Source organism: Aplidium turbinatum, chromosome 2 (assembly GCF_918807975.1).
Source record: "Aplidium turbinatum chromosome 2, kaAplTurb1.1, whole genome shotgun sequence".
NCBI classification, from domain to species: Eukaryota; Metazoa; Chordata; class Ascidiacea; order Aplousobranchia; family Polyclinidae; genus Aplidium; species Aplidium turbinatum.
Genome location: NC_137473.1, coordinates 2903974 through 2920246, shown reverse-complemented (window position 1 = coordinate 2920246; position 16273 = coordinate 2903974). Strand labels below are relative to the sequence as shown.

The 16273-nt window shown below is 35.9% G+C and overlaps 1 protein-coding gene across 1 annotated transcript; it reads right to left on the bottom strand.

The window, feature by feature from the left end:
* Window positions 1-6: 6 nt before the first annotated feature.
* On the bottom strand, window positions 7-5869 carry LOC145788248 (folylpolyglutamate synthase, mitochondrial-like). Its single transcript, XM_082600024.1, has one exon. The coding sequence runs from the start codon at window positions 5867-5869 to the stop codon at window positions 4295-4297; it is 1575 nt and encodes a 524-aa protein (XP_082456150.1). The 3' UTR covers window positions 7-4294.
* Between the last annotated feature and the right edge of the window lie 10404 nt (window positions 5870-16273).

Here is a 16273-nt window from a genome sequence, read left to right as displayed (position 1 = left end):
CATGACATAAATTTTAGACCGGCGCAAATTGTAAAGTATTGTGACATCAATGTGCCGCTAAGTTATGTGTTTTACAATATATTTTATCACCATCGCTGCTGTCAGAGAATGCATCTTGACATGACGTGATGTATTTGCACCATACTGAGTAAAGTCAAATTTTTCGCAGAAAGTCTAAAAACACAAAAGGGAAGCAAGAACAGCTGCTTGAAACGCGACCACTCCTATATACAAAGTGTACAACGCTATGAATATAAATTGCCAAGGCAGCATAAACCACGCAATGATATGCTTTTATTTTCTAGTTTTAATGTTTTTCATAGTATCAAGATAAATCTGAAAAGGAACTCCAGAACATTATTTTTGTCGAATGCGATTCATCAAACGGCACATTAACTGCAAGAAACATAAACGCAACAGCCAGTGTGCTTTGCTAGGGTAGCAACATTGCATGTGACAGAAGTACAGTAGCCTGTAGTTTCCAGCAAGAGGTTGATAAACGAGTTTTAAACAGCAATGCGAAGTGGATGAAATACGTCGCATTACTGAGGCAATCATGACACATATTTTACGCAAACAGCATTAAACTTGTACAGTAGAAGTACAAAGACATTCTGCACTGTGTTCACTGCTTTGAACATGTGATTGTTTACATTTTTCCAAGATTGCCAGATTTTTTTTTAAATTTCCAGTCTAATTGCTACAAGCAGTCGAATCGTCACAAGCCCAAAATATGACAAAATTATCAATCGAAAAATTTTGGTGAAATTAAACCAAACAAGACCGCTGAAATTTTCCCATGAGTCCAAACTAAAACTAGCCCAATTCCGCGGGGAAAACTGTGGCAATTAGCAACCCTGTTTTGCCAGTATCAATATGGGAAAAGACTAGAACATCACACGTCCAGGGCAAAAGAGAAAATTGAATTGAGTCCTGTCTTTATCATGAGTTACCAAGGGGAGTGGGGGGGACTTATATACCAGTCCCAGGTATAACCTGGGCGTGTGCTGTTATAGTCGTTACCATCAATATGACCAGTGTTCAATGTTGCCAGATGTTTATTAAATTTCCAGGAAAATTGCCAGTGGAACTAGTCCAAAAGTTACCCATAGAAACAAAACAAAATAGGTCATAAAACAAGTCATCAAAAACAATGTTCCAAAGAGATTCAGAAACAAAACTGGCCCAATTCCACAAGACTACAGCACTGGCAACCTTTCCAGTACTGATCCCAAAACAGATACCTGTGTCATTGCATATTTATTAAAGACGCTGACAAAGTATCACATTCCGGTGCGAATAAGCAACTAAATATGTCAGAAGGATACTGTACTTCTGTGATTCTTCAAAATAGATAGGGAGACAACAATGGTACAGTATATATATGATCTACAAGTCAGATACTGTACCACTCTGTAGACATTTTAGTTTGAAAAAATCTCTATGCATATTTCACTAATTTGCAAAATTAAAAATGTTTTTTTTTTATCAAAACTTTTATAGTCTATAAGTAGTTGTGAAGCAAATGGTGACTGCATTGGTGGTTTGTGAACAGCAATGAAATTAACTTAATTGGTTCATTAATTTAGCAGTTCAACTTTTTGCATAATAGCCTAATCAAACAATCAGAATAAAAGTTAAATGTGGCATGTGCAAAGGCCAAAAACAATTATTGTAAAAAAATCAATGGTGGCATACTTCAATTCAAAAGTCATTTTAATTTCTGTCAATTGTTGAAGATGAAAGCCAGCATATTACAATACACATCACACATTAACAAAATATAAAGATTCCGCATCAAAACCACTAATACAGCGTTTCTCAAAGTGGGCGATTGGGGGGCGAAAACACTTGAAGGGGGCGAATTTAGCAAACCACTAATAACAGTCCAACGCGCAAAGCATTTACAGCAAAATAAATGAATCCAACTTGGCCGACAATGTATTGCTGCTGCTGCTTGGATAAATGCGTTTTGCTCATAATATGAGAACAAGAAGAAATGTTTTTTGCGCTCAGTCTTCCTACAGATATTCGGGCATCAAGCATCTTTAATGCAGTGAAAAACTTCTACGAAGAGAAGGGGATTCCACTCAAGAATATTCTACAATGCGCAACTGATGGTACTCCAGCAATGGTTGGAAAGCATCGAGGGTTCATTGCACTAATGAAAAGAGCAATTCCTGGACTTGTTGCAATACATTGTGTTATTCACAGTCAGCATTTGGTTGCCCGTAATCTCAGTCCTGAACTGTATGAATCACTGCATATTGTGATGAAATGCGTCAACAACATAAAAGCGCAGGTCAAAATGTCTTAACTCAGTTTCCCAATTTGAGCTAGAATGTTATTACAGAAGAACAACGCAAAAATGCTGCTCACATTTAAACATGCTTCATAAAGACATGAAACTTCGCTTTGCAGATCTCGTGGACCTTCATCTTCCAAACTGGGTGGTACAACCATTTTCTACCGAACCTACAGACATACTGTAGAAGTGGAACTTCAAGAGCAGTTCATTGATATGCAAACAGATGATGAGTCAAGAGTGAAATTCAGAAATGATCAATACGATTTGTTTTGGTGCTAGGTTGCTGGCAGAAGAAGAAGTTCTTTTATTTTGAGAGAACTTCTTCTTCTTACACATATATGACTTACACCAAATGTGAGCTTCTCTGGAAAGAAGCTAGAATGTGGATTTTGTCGTTTCCTACTGTACTTCATATATGGTTGAAAAGGGGTTTTCGGCTGTGACATTGATGCTTTCAAAGCAAAGAAATCGCTTGCCAGTTCATAAATGGGATGATCTTCGACCCTATCTTACGAAGATGTCGCCAAACATTTCAAAACTTGGTAAAAGTCACCAAGCTCATCCATCCCATTGAACGGTATCATGTTACGGTCAATTTCGTTGATTAAATTCCCAAAACTAAATTTGTCTATCACTCTATTATCAATGTTTATTTTACTTGACAGAATTAAGGGGGCAAAATTTTATTTGAATAACGAAAAGGGGGCGATGGACTAAAAAAGTTTGAGAAACACTGCACTAATACAACTGTATAAGGAGGTACTGGGAGGCAGCAAGAACGAAGGTTACAAAAACAAAATTATAGAAACAAATAAAACCATTTATCTGTTTTGTTGGTTGAATAAAAAGCTAACGAGAGCAATATGGTTAATAGTTTCGCAAGTTCTACTTTGTAAATATAGCAGTGAAACTTTTTGTAAACTTTCTATTTACTTACAACCAATGAAGTGATTTTAACAAAGTAAAGTACAAACAACTGACAAGCACATATAACAGTAAAAAAATCGATTGAAGTAAAATTGCTATATTTGCCCCTAGTTCCATTGAAAATGTGGCACTAGGGGAAAATACATCCATCAAGGGGTAAATGGCATGCATGATGCATCATCCTACTTATTGAACTTTGATGGGTGATCAAACATGTCTTTGTCTGACTGAAATTATATTTAGTAGCAATTAGGTCAAACGAGAGGTGAAGAAACATTATAAAATGTCTTTTAGTATCATATTTGAGGCCAGCATGTAAAACTAACCAATTAAAAATCTATTTCCAGCACAACGCATATCAGTTGGGCAGAAATACTTCGTAGGCAAATGCATTAAATTAAATTTGAACCTGTGATGCAACAAGTCGCGGGTCAGAAAAAAGTACATTTGGTCACACTTTACTTTGAGAAATAATTTGCAAAAATAACTAATTTAGAAAATGCCAACATTTTACAACGCAGGTAAAATGCTTAAACAATAAATACACTGCTGAGTGCTGAATGGTACATGATAGGTTGTCAAGGTAACATATTGTTCAATGCAAAAGCTGAAAGCTAACAAATTAGCTGTTTTCAAAGGGCAGTGAAAGTAATGATGGAATGCAAAGCCCGTACACTCCGTACAGTGAAAGCAAACTTTCAAAAATTATGCAAATTTAATGAGGCCAAAATCAAACTGAACTAGCCTAGTCTTTCTTCATTTTAAATGAGCTCTTTTTTGAGGTAGCGTAACTTTATGCACAAGCAAGATACTGTTTGAATATTAAATTATATTTAAACTGCCACTTATCATCTAAGTAAAAATATCAATCACTAAACAACTATATATACTAATAATTGAATCTAGGCAATAACCACCCTCAGTACCTATGACTTAACTGTTAACATTGACATAACCAACCCATACAATAAACAAAAAAGGATTATCAAAAATAGTAATAGATTAGGTTCTCAGCCCAAAGACTTAAGATCAATTATATCACAGAAAATTTATCAAGTATTAGTTGTTAATATCAGGTTTGATAACACGTAAATAACCGCCAACCAAATGCAAGCTTCCTGTAACTAATATCTGTAAGTGGCGAGATGTGGAACCTACAGGCACATCAGGATAACCAGTAGTCATTGAGAGAGATTGTTCATGCAGTTTGATGTCTCGGTCTGTTGATAGCCAGCAAACTGCATCTGCAATAGTTGGAAAAACCATTGTCAATGGAACTGGTTGCTTGGGGCTTTGAGCCGCACATAACTTCATCCAGTTATCTCGGTTTGACAATACCCTCATCAAACAGCCTTCGTATGGTTGTGTCAAGTTTTTCTGATCATTACTTTTAGAAGAAATTAATGTAGCAATATTAGGGGTGAAGATTGAACTAGAAAAATTACAAGATAGCAATGCTGACAACATTTCATAAGCATTTCTTTGTTTTGTGATGTTAAATGCCAAGATTTTATCACAGTCTGTTTTAAGTTCCTTTTGTTCTTGAGCTGAGGCCTCATTAAACCACTTGGCGGCACAAGCAAGACTTCGCATTGTATGAGCACCGTCTAAATAAAATGTCATTGAATCAAATTTGATAATTTGAGCTCGACCATTCCATTGGCAATTTGATAACCCTTGAACAACAGATGAGTTGAGAATATGTCCTGAATTAACAGATAAACCTTTGTTTAACCAGCAATTTGCTAACTGGACTGCGAGGGAAGCATTGAGTTTTTGATGTTCACCTGCTAATCCCAAATTTATTTCAGGTATTGATACATTTTCAGCAATATATTTGTTAAAATTTGGGACAATGCACAATTCTGTGCCTTTCTCTTTTGCTCTTTGTTTTAGTACTGGCATGGCACCTTCCGGCTGCAGCACAGTAAATGCAGGAACATTGGGCTTACAAATTCCAGCTTTCTGCCATGCAATCAACTCTATTGTATCTCCGAGTAGATCAACATGATCAATTCCAAGAGAAGAAATACCACAAGCAACTGGATTTGTTATTACATTTGTGCAATCGTATGCTCCACCGACTCCAACTTCCATAATTACCGCTTCAATTGGCTCATGTTTGAAAATATAAAATGCTAGAACAGTGAGAAAATAAAAATACGACGGTTTCTGAACTTCAAAACGTGATTTGGTATTTTCTAACAAATCATAAACTTCCCAAAAATATTTGGTAAAAAGATCAGTCGAAATAGGTTTTCCATTGATTCGAATTCGTTCTCTAACTTCTACCAGATGAGGTGAGCTGAAAAATCCTGTTTTTATCCCACTGTGCCTCAGAATGCTTTCCACAAAGGAACAAGTTGAGCCCTTCCCTTTGGTGCCACTGACATGAATTATTTTCATTTCCTCAATATCTTTGTCTGTGATTTGAACTCTATCAAGAAACTGCTTCATTACAATCAAACCAAGGCCGTCTAGTTTATCTTTAGAAGTGAGCATCTTCACTCGTTGCAGTTCATTGAGAGCATTTACAGTTTCTTCATACTTTGCGGCCTGGATAGCCATTTTGTGACGGGTTCGACAAAACAAGTTAAAACTAGCGCGAAAACAGGAAAATAAAACTGAAGGCATAACCCGTGAAATCAAGACCTTTTATTCCAAATGCCGAATCACGTGCTCAATCGGCGCGATGATTTTAAACAAACATGTCATTGTTTGCAGCATAAAGCCATTCAAGTACACATCATAATGTCGCTATTATTAAGTTTATGAAATCAAAGTTTACTTTGAGTGACGCTGGCAAGCTCTTACATTCAATAGGTAAGCACTTTAATAGCAAAGTTTCAGTAATTGTCAAGAAAACCTGGAGCCAATCAGAAGCTACGTTGTCTGTGACGTAAGAACGTAAAAAACGACAAAATTTCAGTACCCTGTCGAGAGGTATGCAAATACAGACATGAGACATATTGTCTACTATCAACGGTGAAACTGTGCATGATATTGTGGTTGCAGACTGTTTTTAACTAATGTAGGATGTTAGTTACAGTTAGTTTGATCTACAAATTTCTGAGGCTTAGGTTAGCATGACTACAAGGAGTTAAAAGAAGATGTGAGTTTTCAAATTACTAAGGATTTGATTAGTTTATAGTTTGAAGTAGTGGTCTTTAAAGTTCATAAGTTTCAATGTACCAAGTATATAGGCTACAGCAGCTTAATAATTGAAGGGTTTAATTACTAAATATTTGTGGAAGCTTTAAGCTGAAGTAGGCTTGAAATTAGTACCGTAATTGGCAGATGCTACTTAGCCAGCATCATTTCCAAAAACATTGATTGATCGACTAATTCAGTTGACAGTTATTTAAAAAAAAGTCTATAAAGTTGTTTTATTTAGTGATACAACAAAACGGTGATAGGTTTCAATCTGTGATACTCAAAATAGCCACTCCCAAAAATAATTTATAAACAAAGAGCATAATTATTAGCAAGACAAATTTGAGTACCGGTAAGTATGTAGGTTCAGTAATTTAAAGCAACAATGTCACAAAGGTTAAGTCCTGAGATTTAACTTAAAACTAGTTAGGCTGAAGGAAGATACAGCAGAATCAGATACCGTAACTTGTTCCATATTTGGAGAACCTGGTTTGTGACATATAATCTTTTGGTTATGTTATTGACTGGAAATTTGAATCAAACCCCACTGGGAAATGTTTTCCTAGCAGCCTCCACCCTCTACACAGTTATAAACAGTATTTAGGCCACAGCCACACAACAACAACAACCAAAAAAAGTTGGTACGTTTGATATCCATTGAGTGGTCACTTCAAAAATCTCCATTGGGGAATGTTTGAACTTTACAATTTTTTTTTTTTAATTTATATAATTTAAAATGTAATTTATTTATTGCTTTGGACAACAAAAGGGTATAGCCTATGCACTTGTATGTAAAAATTTACCATTGTATGAGTTCCTTCTTGTGTATTTGTAGAATCAAATATAGACATCACTACCTTGGCAACTGACAGACATCCTCAGATAACCAAAATCATGAAAGAGGAATATCCGCAGATATCACAGATATCGCAGTATGATATTTGGCACATGGCTAAGAGTATGTCTAAACATCTCAGCAAGGCAACCAAAAGAGCAGAATGTCATGATCTCAGTCCCAGTCTGCACATGGCAGTTATAAGGATGTTGTTTGTCTCGTTCCTATTAACAGACTGGATACAGGAATTTTACACAGGTGGGTTAAATAGGTTATGCTGTCTTTACACTTTATAATTAGGCTGTGGCTATATTTACACTATATAGTGTATCTGCACATTACACTATATAGTGTTTCTATAAAGTGCTCTGCTTGTGCAAGATATAAATGTACAACATAGCTTCTGATTGGCTCCAGGTTTTCTCGACAGTGTACTGAGATTTTGTTGTTAAAGTGCTTACCGTGTCTTGGCATTTGAGACAGCGCCTCAAGTGGTGGTAGAGTACTTTTGCATGTGTGAGATTATAAATGTACATAAAATCCAAGACTGTGTACCAGAGGAATATGCCCAGTTGTTTGAGTTAGCTGATCGTGGAGGTTTGTCTGCTCCTACAGATGCTCGACTGCACTACATTATTTTCTATATGTTTGTGTAGAGATCCTACCCCAATCAAGGAACTTCAAACATCCTCCGAAACCAGGCAACAATGAGCGACGTGGCAGTCGTGACACCCCCCTTTCAAGGGTTAATATGCTTGCCCATGGCAGCAGGGGACCTGGAGCCACCGGAAACACATAGGCCTAACAATGTTGGCGTTGCAGCAGTATTCATTATGTTTGTTTAATTTTCCAAAAAAATGAATATATACGGTCTTATAGTATTGGCGATTCCATGTAGCCTTATGATTTTAAATGTTATAGTGAAATGTTTATAATACTAAAGTTACATTTTATCAGTGTTTGCATATTTTTCCTCACCATATATAATACTCAATTGGAAGTGGCTATTTTTCCACACTTAATGCCGTGGTTACAATCAGGTGTTTCAAGAGTTAGGATTAAAGTAAGGAAGGGTTAAGGTAAGAGTTAGGAATAAGATTAGCGTTTTCATTTTTGCCCAGGACTAAAAAAATTTACAAAATTCATGTTTTTGTTTTCAACAGCTTTAAACTTTTCTCAAATTAGACCAGAATTCCTTATCTGGCAACATTATTGAGGTAATTATTACACTATATAGTGTAAATATAGCCACAGCGTACTCAATGTTGTGCTGAGTACACTTAAAAGTTGTTACATGAAACACAGAGACGTTTAGATGTTATGTTTTGTTGATTTTCGTTTGAGTGGTATCCTTCATAAGGCCCATGCCGTTTTTGAGTCAGAAGTCCCCTTCTTTGTAGTCTCGGGATACCGCGCCTACAGTTCGAATGTTTAGCACTACCGCCAAAACTTTAGATATGGTGAAGTACTCTGCAGTGAAGGGATCTAATGTCGAGAGTGAACATTAGACTAACTACTCCGGCATACTGCGCTTTATTTAAGTTACGGTGTTAATAGAAAGCCTATTTTATTCTTCAAAGTAATGTGCTATGAAATCGGCTTGAAAAGCATACGATGAAAGTATGCTATGATGTTTATTGTACAAATCAAAAACGCATAACAAAATACAACAGGAATCCTACTTCAATGTTTGCTTTTAGAATTGTTTATACTTTTCACAGTGCTACAGTGCACTCTTCGGCTTATGCGATTGTTTAGCTGTTTTGTTTCTACCATGTAAGAAGTCTTGTAGTGGCAAAAAATATAACCTCCTCATTCGCATCTCCAGCACTTTTTTTATAAGTTCATTTTTTTTTTCTGACCATTACAGCGAAAACAATACATGTCAACATAGCAAGGGTCTAGAAAAGTTCTTCAAAAGCGCCTTCGTAGAGAGTTTCCAGTTAATGGATTGCTGTATACCCTGCACAGTCCAAGTCCGGCAATAAGCTTTCTTCACAATAGTCACGACTCACGATATGCATCAGGCAGATTAAGGTTGTTGATTTCATTGCGCAATATGTCGGTGTAATACAGTACTGTAATACCCCACTTTTTGAAGAGAATTCCCCTGTCATAGGCGAATTTCACCTTCCAAATCTTCATTCAACTGTAAAATACAAATGAATTCAGTAATGCACCATTTTCATTAAGTGCCAGCATACCAGTAATGTACGTAATGCATATGTGTAAAATAAGTCACGTTCAATTGCTATATAGGCTATATATAGTATGCAAAAAATGGCAGCCAAGGAAGAACGTTCATTACCGGTACCTCAAAATGTAAATATAGCTACGGAGTTATTGAATTAATGCACTTCTAAAGTAGCACCATCATAAAGGTGTATATATGATTGCATATTATGCTTTTGAAAGCTAACTGTTTCAACACGAAGGCTAACCCTGAAGCAGTTAAATATTTCATTGGCTAGATTTCCAAATTTCATACCATATTGATAATAATTATTATTACTATTTATTTGCATCAGACCAATAAGTCCATATTAAAAAACAAAAAATACAAGAATAATCATAATAACCCGGCTAACTGATAATGCTGTTGTGGAGAATTGTTAATGAGTAAGCTGCAAATGGCACATTTGAATTTAGTTCAACATACCTTATGAAAACATATTGCAAGTTCTTGTTCACTCCTATCTTGAAGAGACTCCAAACATTGTGACAACATTTTAATGATTTTTTAAAACAATATAATAAAAAACCTTTCTGTACCCTATTGCTGCATTCTAAAATATATATATATACTGTATTTATGAACATGCTTTGTTTGTATTATGCATATAAATTGTTTTCTATATCGTGAGTGGCCCATGAGTAACATGCTAAATGTGACATATCTGAAATATAGAAGTGCTGTATTTTCTTGTACAAATCAATGTTTATTGTACAAATCAAAAACGCATAACAAAATACAACAGGAATCCTACTTCAATGTTTGCTTTTAGAATTGTTTATGCTTTTCACAGTGCTACAGTGCACTCTTCGGCTTATCACAATACAAGCTCGTGGCTCCAGGTCCCCTGCTGCCATGGGCAAGCATATTAACCCTTGAAAGGGGGGTGTCACGACTGCCACGTCGCTCATTGTTGCCTGGTTTCGGAGGATGTTTGAAGTTCCTTGATTGGGGTAGGATCTCTACACAAACATATAGAAAATAATGTAGTGCAGTCGAGCATCTGTAGAAGCAGACAAACCTCCACGATCAGCTAACTCAAACAACTGGGCATATTCCTCTGGTACACAGTCTTGGATTTTATGTACATTTGTAATCTCACACATGCAAAAGTACTCTACCACCACTTGAGGCGCTGTCTCAAATGCCAAGACACGGTAAGCACTTTAACAACAAAATCTCAGTACACTGTCGAAAAAACCTGGAGCCAATCAGAAGCTATGTTGTACATTTATATCTTGCACAAGCAGAGCACTTTGTAGATACACTATATAATGTAATGTGCAGATACACTATATAGTGTAAATATAGCCACAGCCTAATTATAAAGTGTAAAGACAGCATAACCTATTTAACCCACCTGTGTAAAATTCCTGTATCCAGTTTGATTCAAATTTCCAGTCAATAACATAACCAAAAGATCAGTAGCGTAGCCAGGAATTGTGAAAGGGGGGGGTTTTGACCACCCAACGGCGGGGGGTCTGGGGGGCCTCCCCCAGAAAATTTTGAAAAATTACTTTGAATTTGGTGCATTCTGAGAGCATTTTCAACAAAAATGTGGGTACGAATATTCCTGTAAAATGGTGCTGTCCGGTAGCATAGCAAAAGGATAAGATCATGTTTTCTTCGGCATTTTTCGGAAAAAAAAGCTAAGTCTCTGTGTTTTCTTGTTGCTAATTCCTGGCTGAGATGTTTGAATGTTTGGTATTGGCAAAACTCGCTCGTTTAATGCAATTTTGTTTAAAATTAGGCAATTTTTTTTTAGATTGAAAGCATCATTCTCAATATCGTGACGTCACACGAGTGCCAAAGGGGGGGGTTGTAACCCCCAAAACCCCCCCCCTTGGCTACGCCACTGCAAAAGATTATATGTCACAAACCAGGTTCTCCAAATATGGAACAAGTTACGGTATCTGATTCTGCTGTATCTTCCTTCAGCCTAACTAGTTTTAAGTTAAATCTCAGGACTTAACCTTTGTGACATTGTTGCTTTAAATTACTGAACCTACATACTTACCGGTACTCAAATTTGTCTTGCTAATAATTATGCTCTTTGTTTATAAATTATTTTTGGGAGTGGCTATTTTGAGTATCACAGATTGAAACCTATCACCGTTTTGTTGTATCACTAAATAAAACAACTTTATAGACTTTTTTTAAATAACTGTCAACTGAATTCTAAAGTCGATCAATCAATGTTTTTGGAAATGATGCTGGCTAAGTAGCATCTGCCAATTACGGTACTAATTTCAAGCCTACTTCAGCTTAAAGCTTCCACAAATATTTAGTAATTAAACCCTTCAATTATTAAGCTGCTGTAGCCTATATACTTGGTACATTGAAACTTATGAACTTTAAAGACCACTACTTCAAACTATAAACTAATCAAATCCTTAGTAATTTGAAAACTCACATCTTCTTTTAACTCCTTGTAGTCATGCTAACCTAAGCCTCAGAAATTTGTAGATCAAACTAACTGTAACTAACATCCTACATTAGTTAAAAACAGTCTGCAACCACAATATCATGCGCAGTTTCACCGTTGATAGTAGACAATATGTCTCATGTCTGTATTTGCATACCTCTCGACAGGGTACTGAAATTTTGTCGTTTTTTACGTTCTTACGTCACAGACAACGTAGCTTCTGATTGGCTCCAGGTTTTCTTGACAATTACTGAAACTTTGCTATTAAAGTGCTTACCCATTCAATATGTCACTGTCTGTGTTGCCAACTTTGTTATGCAATCACGATGGGAAATGACTTGATCATCGCGATAACAGATCAACACGTGATAGTCTACTGGTTGCGTATCAAATTTAGCGGTGCTTAACTGTAATTTTGTATTTGTTCACGGATGCCTTTTTAAATACTATCCATGTCGCTCCCTTTCTAGACCTCTGCTATGTTTGTTATATATTGTTTTTCGTTCTTCTGGGCAGAAATAAAAAGAAACTGAGCTGATTTGAATGTGTGTATCAAATCAATTGGAAGTGGAATCAACGATTTTTGAAACTAAAAATGTTCAAAGATCTACAAAAAGATAGAAGAGATGAAACGCAGACATTAAAACCTGTTTAAAACCAAAATAACTTGTTTAGTTGAAAAATTAACACGGATGCAACACCTTCTGAAAATGTTACAATTAAAAAAAATGAACCAAAAAAGATTCGTCAGGAAAAGTAGGCCTATTGGAAATCAAGCATCTAAAAAAATAAAAATTGCTGCGAAAATCAGCCGTTGTCAAGAGTTTTGGTGCAAATTGGTGGTCATCAGGGGCTCAGGGCCATAAATTTTCTTGTTTGATTTCAGCTTTCCGCCACAGGATGCAATCCATAAAACGTGTCAATAATTGAGGGAATGATATATAATTAAAGCTATTGCATAAGCGTGCAACTCATTGAGTTATATGTGACCAAATAATACTACAGTAGGCTACTCTTATGCTAAATTTTTGAGCCAATTTTTTTCTAAAATATCAACTGGCAACAGCCTTTATTTTTTTTTACGGTCTAATAGTTTTGGCTTGGCATAAACCAGAGATATAAATACAGAGATAGGCAAAGTGGCCAATTCGTGAATCGATGTTGAAAAATGATGACGTCACCGTCACGGTGCGTGGATATGGATCAACAGCGATAAGGGAAAGGCTACGAGGCATTCAGTACAGTATTTCCGATTTCGGAGTTCACTTAGTTCACGTTTTGAAAACGAAGGTTATAAAAGCATACGATATATTTTAGGCTATAAGAAAATGGAAGTTTTATCTATGTTCCAATACGTCTTGGCTCACACGTTTTGTACAAACAAATGGCATGTTGTTTGACAAAAGAAAAGGCATTCGATAATTCCAATCATGCCATTAACTGATAATTTCAATCCTTTAAAGGTTTGGTCAGATATGATTTCTTTTTTCTAATTGCCCTGGAAACTTGAGTGTCTGCATTTATCTGTTCATGCCAACTATTAAGATACGGCAAAAATACACCTTGCAATCGTTCAAGTCTAGCATCAGTAGTTGAATAATATGGTTTTAAATCCGGGTTACCTGCTGTAAAATTGCATGTTGTGTTCATCAAATCCAAGAACCTGTTAAACATGGAACAATATTGAGCTGTGGCATTAAAACCATACTTCTCCAACTCCATTGATACGCAGCGACTTAGTGTTTGGGCAGCAACAGCAACATTCATTTTAGAAAAAGAAGTCAAGTAAGCGTGACTATTTGATATTCTTGGCAAATATCGCAACTCTCGATTCATCTCAGTAAAGGTCACTTCTTTAAAATGATCCCACAAGATCAATTCTCCATTAACGTATTGCATCAATCGTGTTCTTAAACAATTTCTTGCTATTTTTATAAGATGGGGGCGGATCATTTAATAATTAAATAAATTAATTAAATAAATAAACCTATCTTCTTCAGTGAATGGATTTTTTACTTTTTCAGAACCAGATCCCAAAATTTCCAAACACTTTTGATTGTTTGCGCTACCATCACAAACAGTTCCCAGCACTTTCAAATTACAATGTGTCTCCAAGCTGTCTACACCTCCCCAAACAATGCTCACTAAATTATGACATTTAGCTGTGTTTGTTGAATAAAAGGCCAGAGACCGACTGATATTTCCTGCAAAACTTTTAACATAAACCACAAGCATATAATTGGCCACATCTAAATCGGTTGATAAATTTGATCCATAGGCTAATCTGTAAAAATCTATGTTTTTTTCGGTTTCCGGTTTGAATACTAAATTAGATCGTACTTTCATTTCATCAAACGTTACATAAAAGTATTTCTCAAAATCTTTGCATGAATCCATGAATGACTTTTTTTTAATGCATCCGGAATATGATTGTTGAATGTCCCGGTTTGGTTTTGATGCATATGACGACAATCAAATAAAGTAGGCTACGTTTTGATGGCAAGCGCAAAACTCCACGAAGTTGATCCGAGTTGATCATATGCAGAGGAACTTTTTAACTGCAGGCTGAGAGCAAATCGAATAATCTCAGGATGATATTTTGTTTTACAATTCTTTTGATTAACTTCAAGTTGACTTTCAAAAGATATTTTTTGAAAATCAGTCAACATTGTAATACATTGTAGGCCTATGCTCTGTAATATACAATGCAATTAGTGCCAATGACCGGCTTTGTTGTAATACCGGGACACATTTTTTCTGGATGTGCTTCTAATTCTGTGATTTGGGCACCAAGCTTGTTACAGAACATTGTGTCCTGACTGTCCTCAGACACTTTAAAATGAAAGTTAGACACACTAAATTTGTATTGTAGCCTAATGTTGAGATATTTACAATAAGAACAAGATCATTCTTTTAAATTGAAATATAATCTGCATGTTCTTGAAATTGCCACCCAATTCGTTTTATCCTGTTAAAGATTTCCTGACATCTCCAATGTTTTCATGTATTGATGGTGTAATTCGGTCTCGGACCAGTGTTAGACGCATAGTGGATACAGCAGCTTATCACCGGTTCTCTGTGGCAAGTTTAAGCATGGGACGGCACCAAACTTCAAAGATTTACTGCTACTTTTGGAATTTATTATTATGTCTTCTGCATTAAAGTGTTTCTCACAAATTCCAGCATTTCCTTTGTGAAGAACTTGTTTAATATTATCTCTTGGATCACGTTCATCTCTGTACTTAAGTTAAAGTATGACATTCTTCAAAACTTCATTATGCCACACTTTGTAGCCTACTTCCCTTTCGCATAAACATTGACAGTTTAAATATAGAAAAACCTTTTACTTCTATCCGTGTGACACTGAGGATTTGGGCGATTCGAAGCTGGCATTTATAATCTAATAAATAACTGCCAATAAATAGTATAATGATAACATTCCTGAAATTATAAAACAAATATGAATGATTATAACAACAGAATTCATAACTGTAAAATACACCACAATTCATAACCTAATCTTGCAAATGGCAATAAAAACTACCATGCCCATGACTAAGTATTTAGCCAGGTAGTTTAAAAACTGAAACTCTTGCTAAACCTGCATGTTGCTTCCTACATAGGCCTACTCGCAAAACAATCAATAAATTCAAAAGGGCTCCCGTAATCTGCTAGGTTTATTGCCGACTGGTCAATAATACATACGGTAACTTAGCTTGATAGCAATTAAGTTATCTACCATATTTAATTTTCCAATAGACCAATATTAATGCAAGCTCTACAAAACTGAATTGGAACAACCAAATTCCATGGAACTTCCTCACTAAACCTGTAAACCTCTGGGTAAACTGCTTGAAATTATCACGTTTTGCAGTTTGCGGGCATCGAGAGCTGCGGCTTGATCCCTATCCAGTCAACCGTGACCGCTTTTCAACATCGCCGCCTGTTTAAAGCGTACGCGGATTCTATTGCCTATCTCTTGTATTTATATCTCTGCATAAACTTATCAATATTTAATAAAAAATGAAATCCCGGTTGAAATGCAAGTAAGCTACGCCGATATTATAGTTTAATTTTGAGGCTGTTTCAATGTCAAATAAGAAACGATGAATTTAACTTCACAGCAAAGTGCAACTTTTTAATCATAAATTTTGTTGCAGAGTAGGCAATGGCAGGCCCACCAAACGAATTCAAATGCCTATGGTTCGTTGATTGAAGTTTGAAGTGAAGCAATCACGTGATTTTTTGACGCCAAGATTTTGATACAGTACAAAGAAATTTTACTGAATGCATCGCCACAACCAGCGTTTCCTAATGAGTTAGGGCAGAGGAGTAGTAATTTCGATTGCATGGGTTCGATTCCCACCCTCTGCTAATAGCCTACTATTTTTT

Bases quoted from the DNA above. Each gene is read 5' to 3' on its own strand.
- LOC145788248 (XM_082600024.1), bottom strand. From the start codon at position 5,869: ATGCCTTCAGTTTTATTTTCCTGTTTTCGCGCTAGTTTTAACTTGTTT.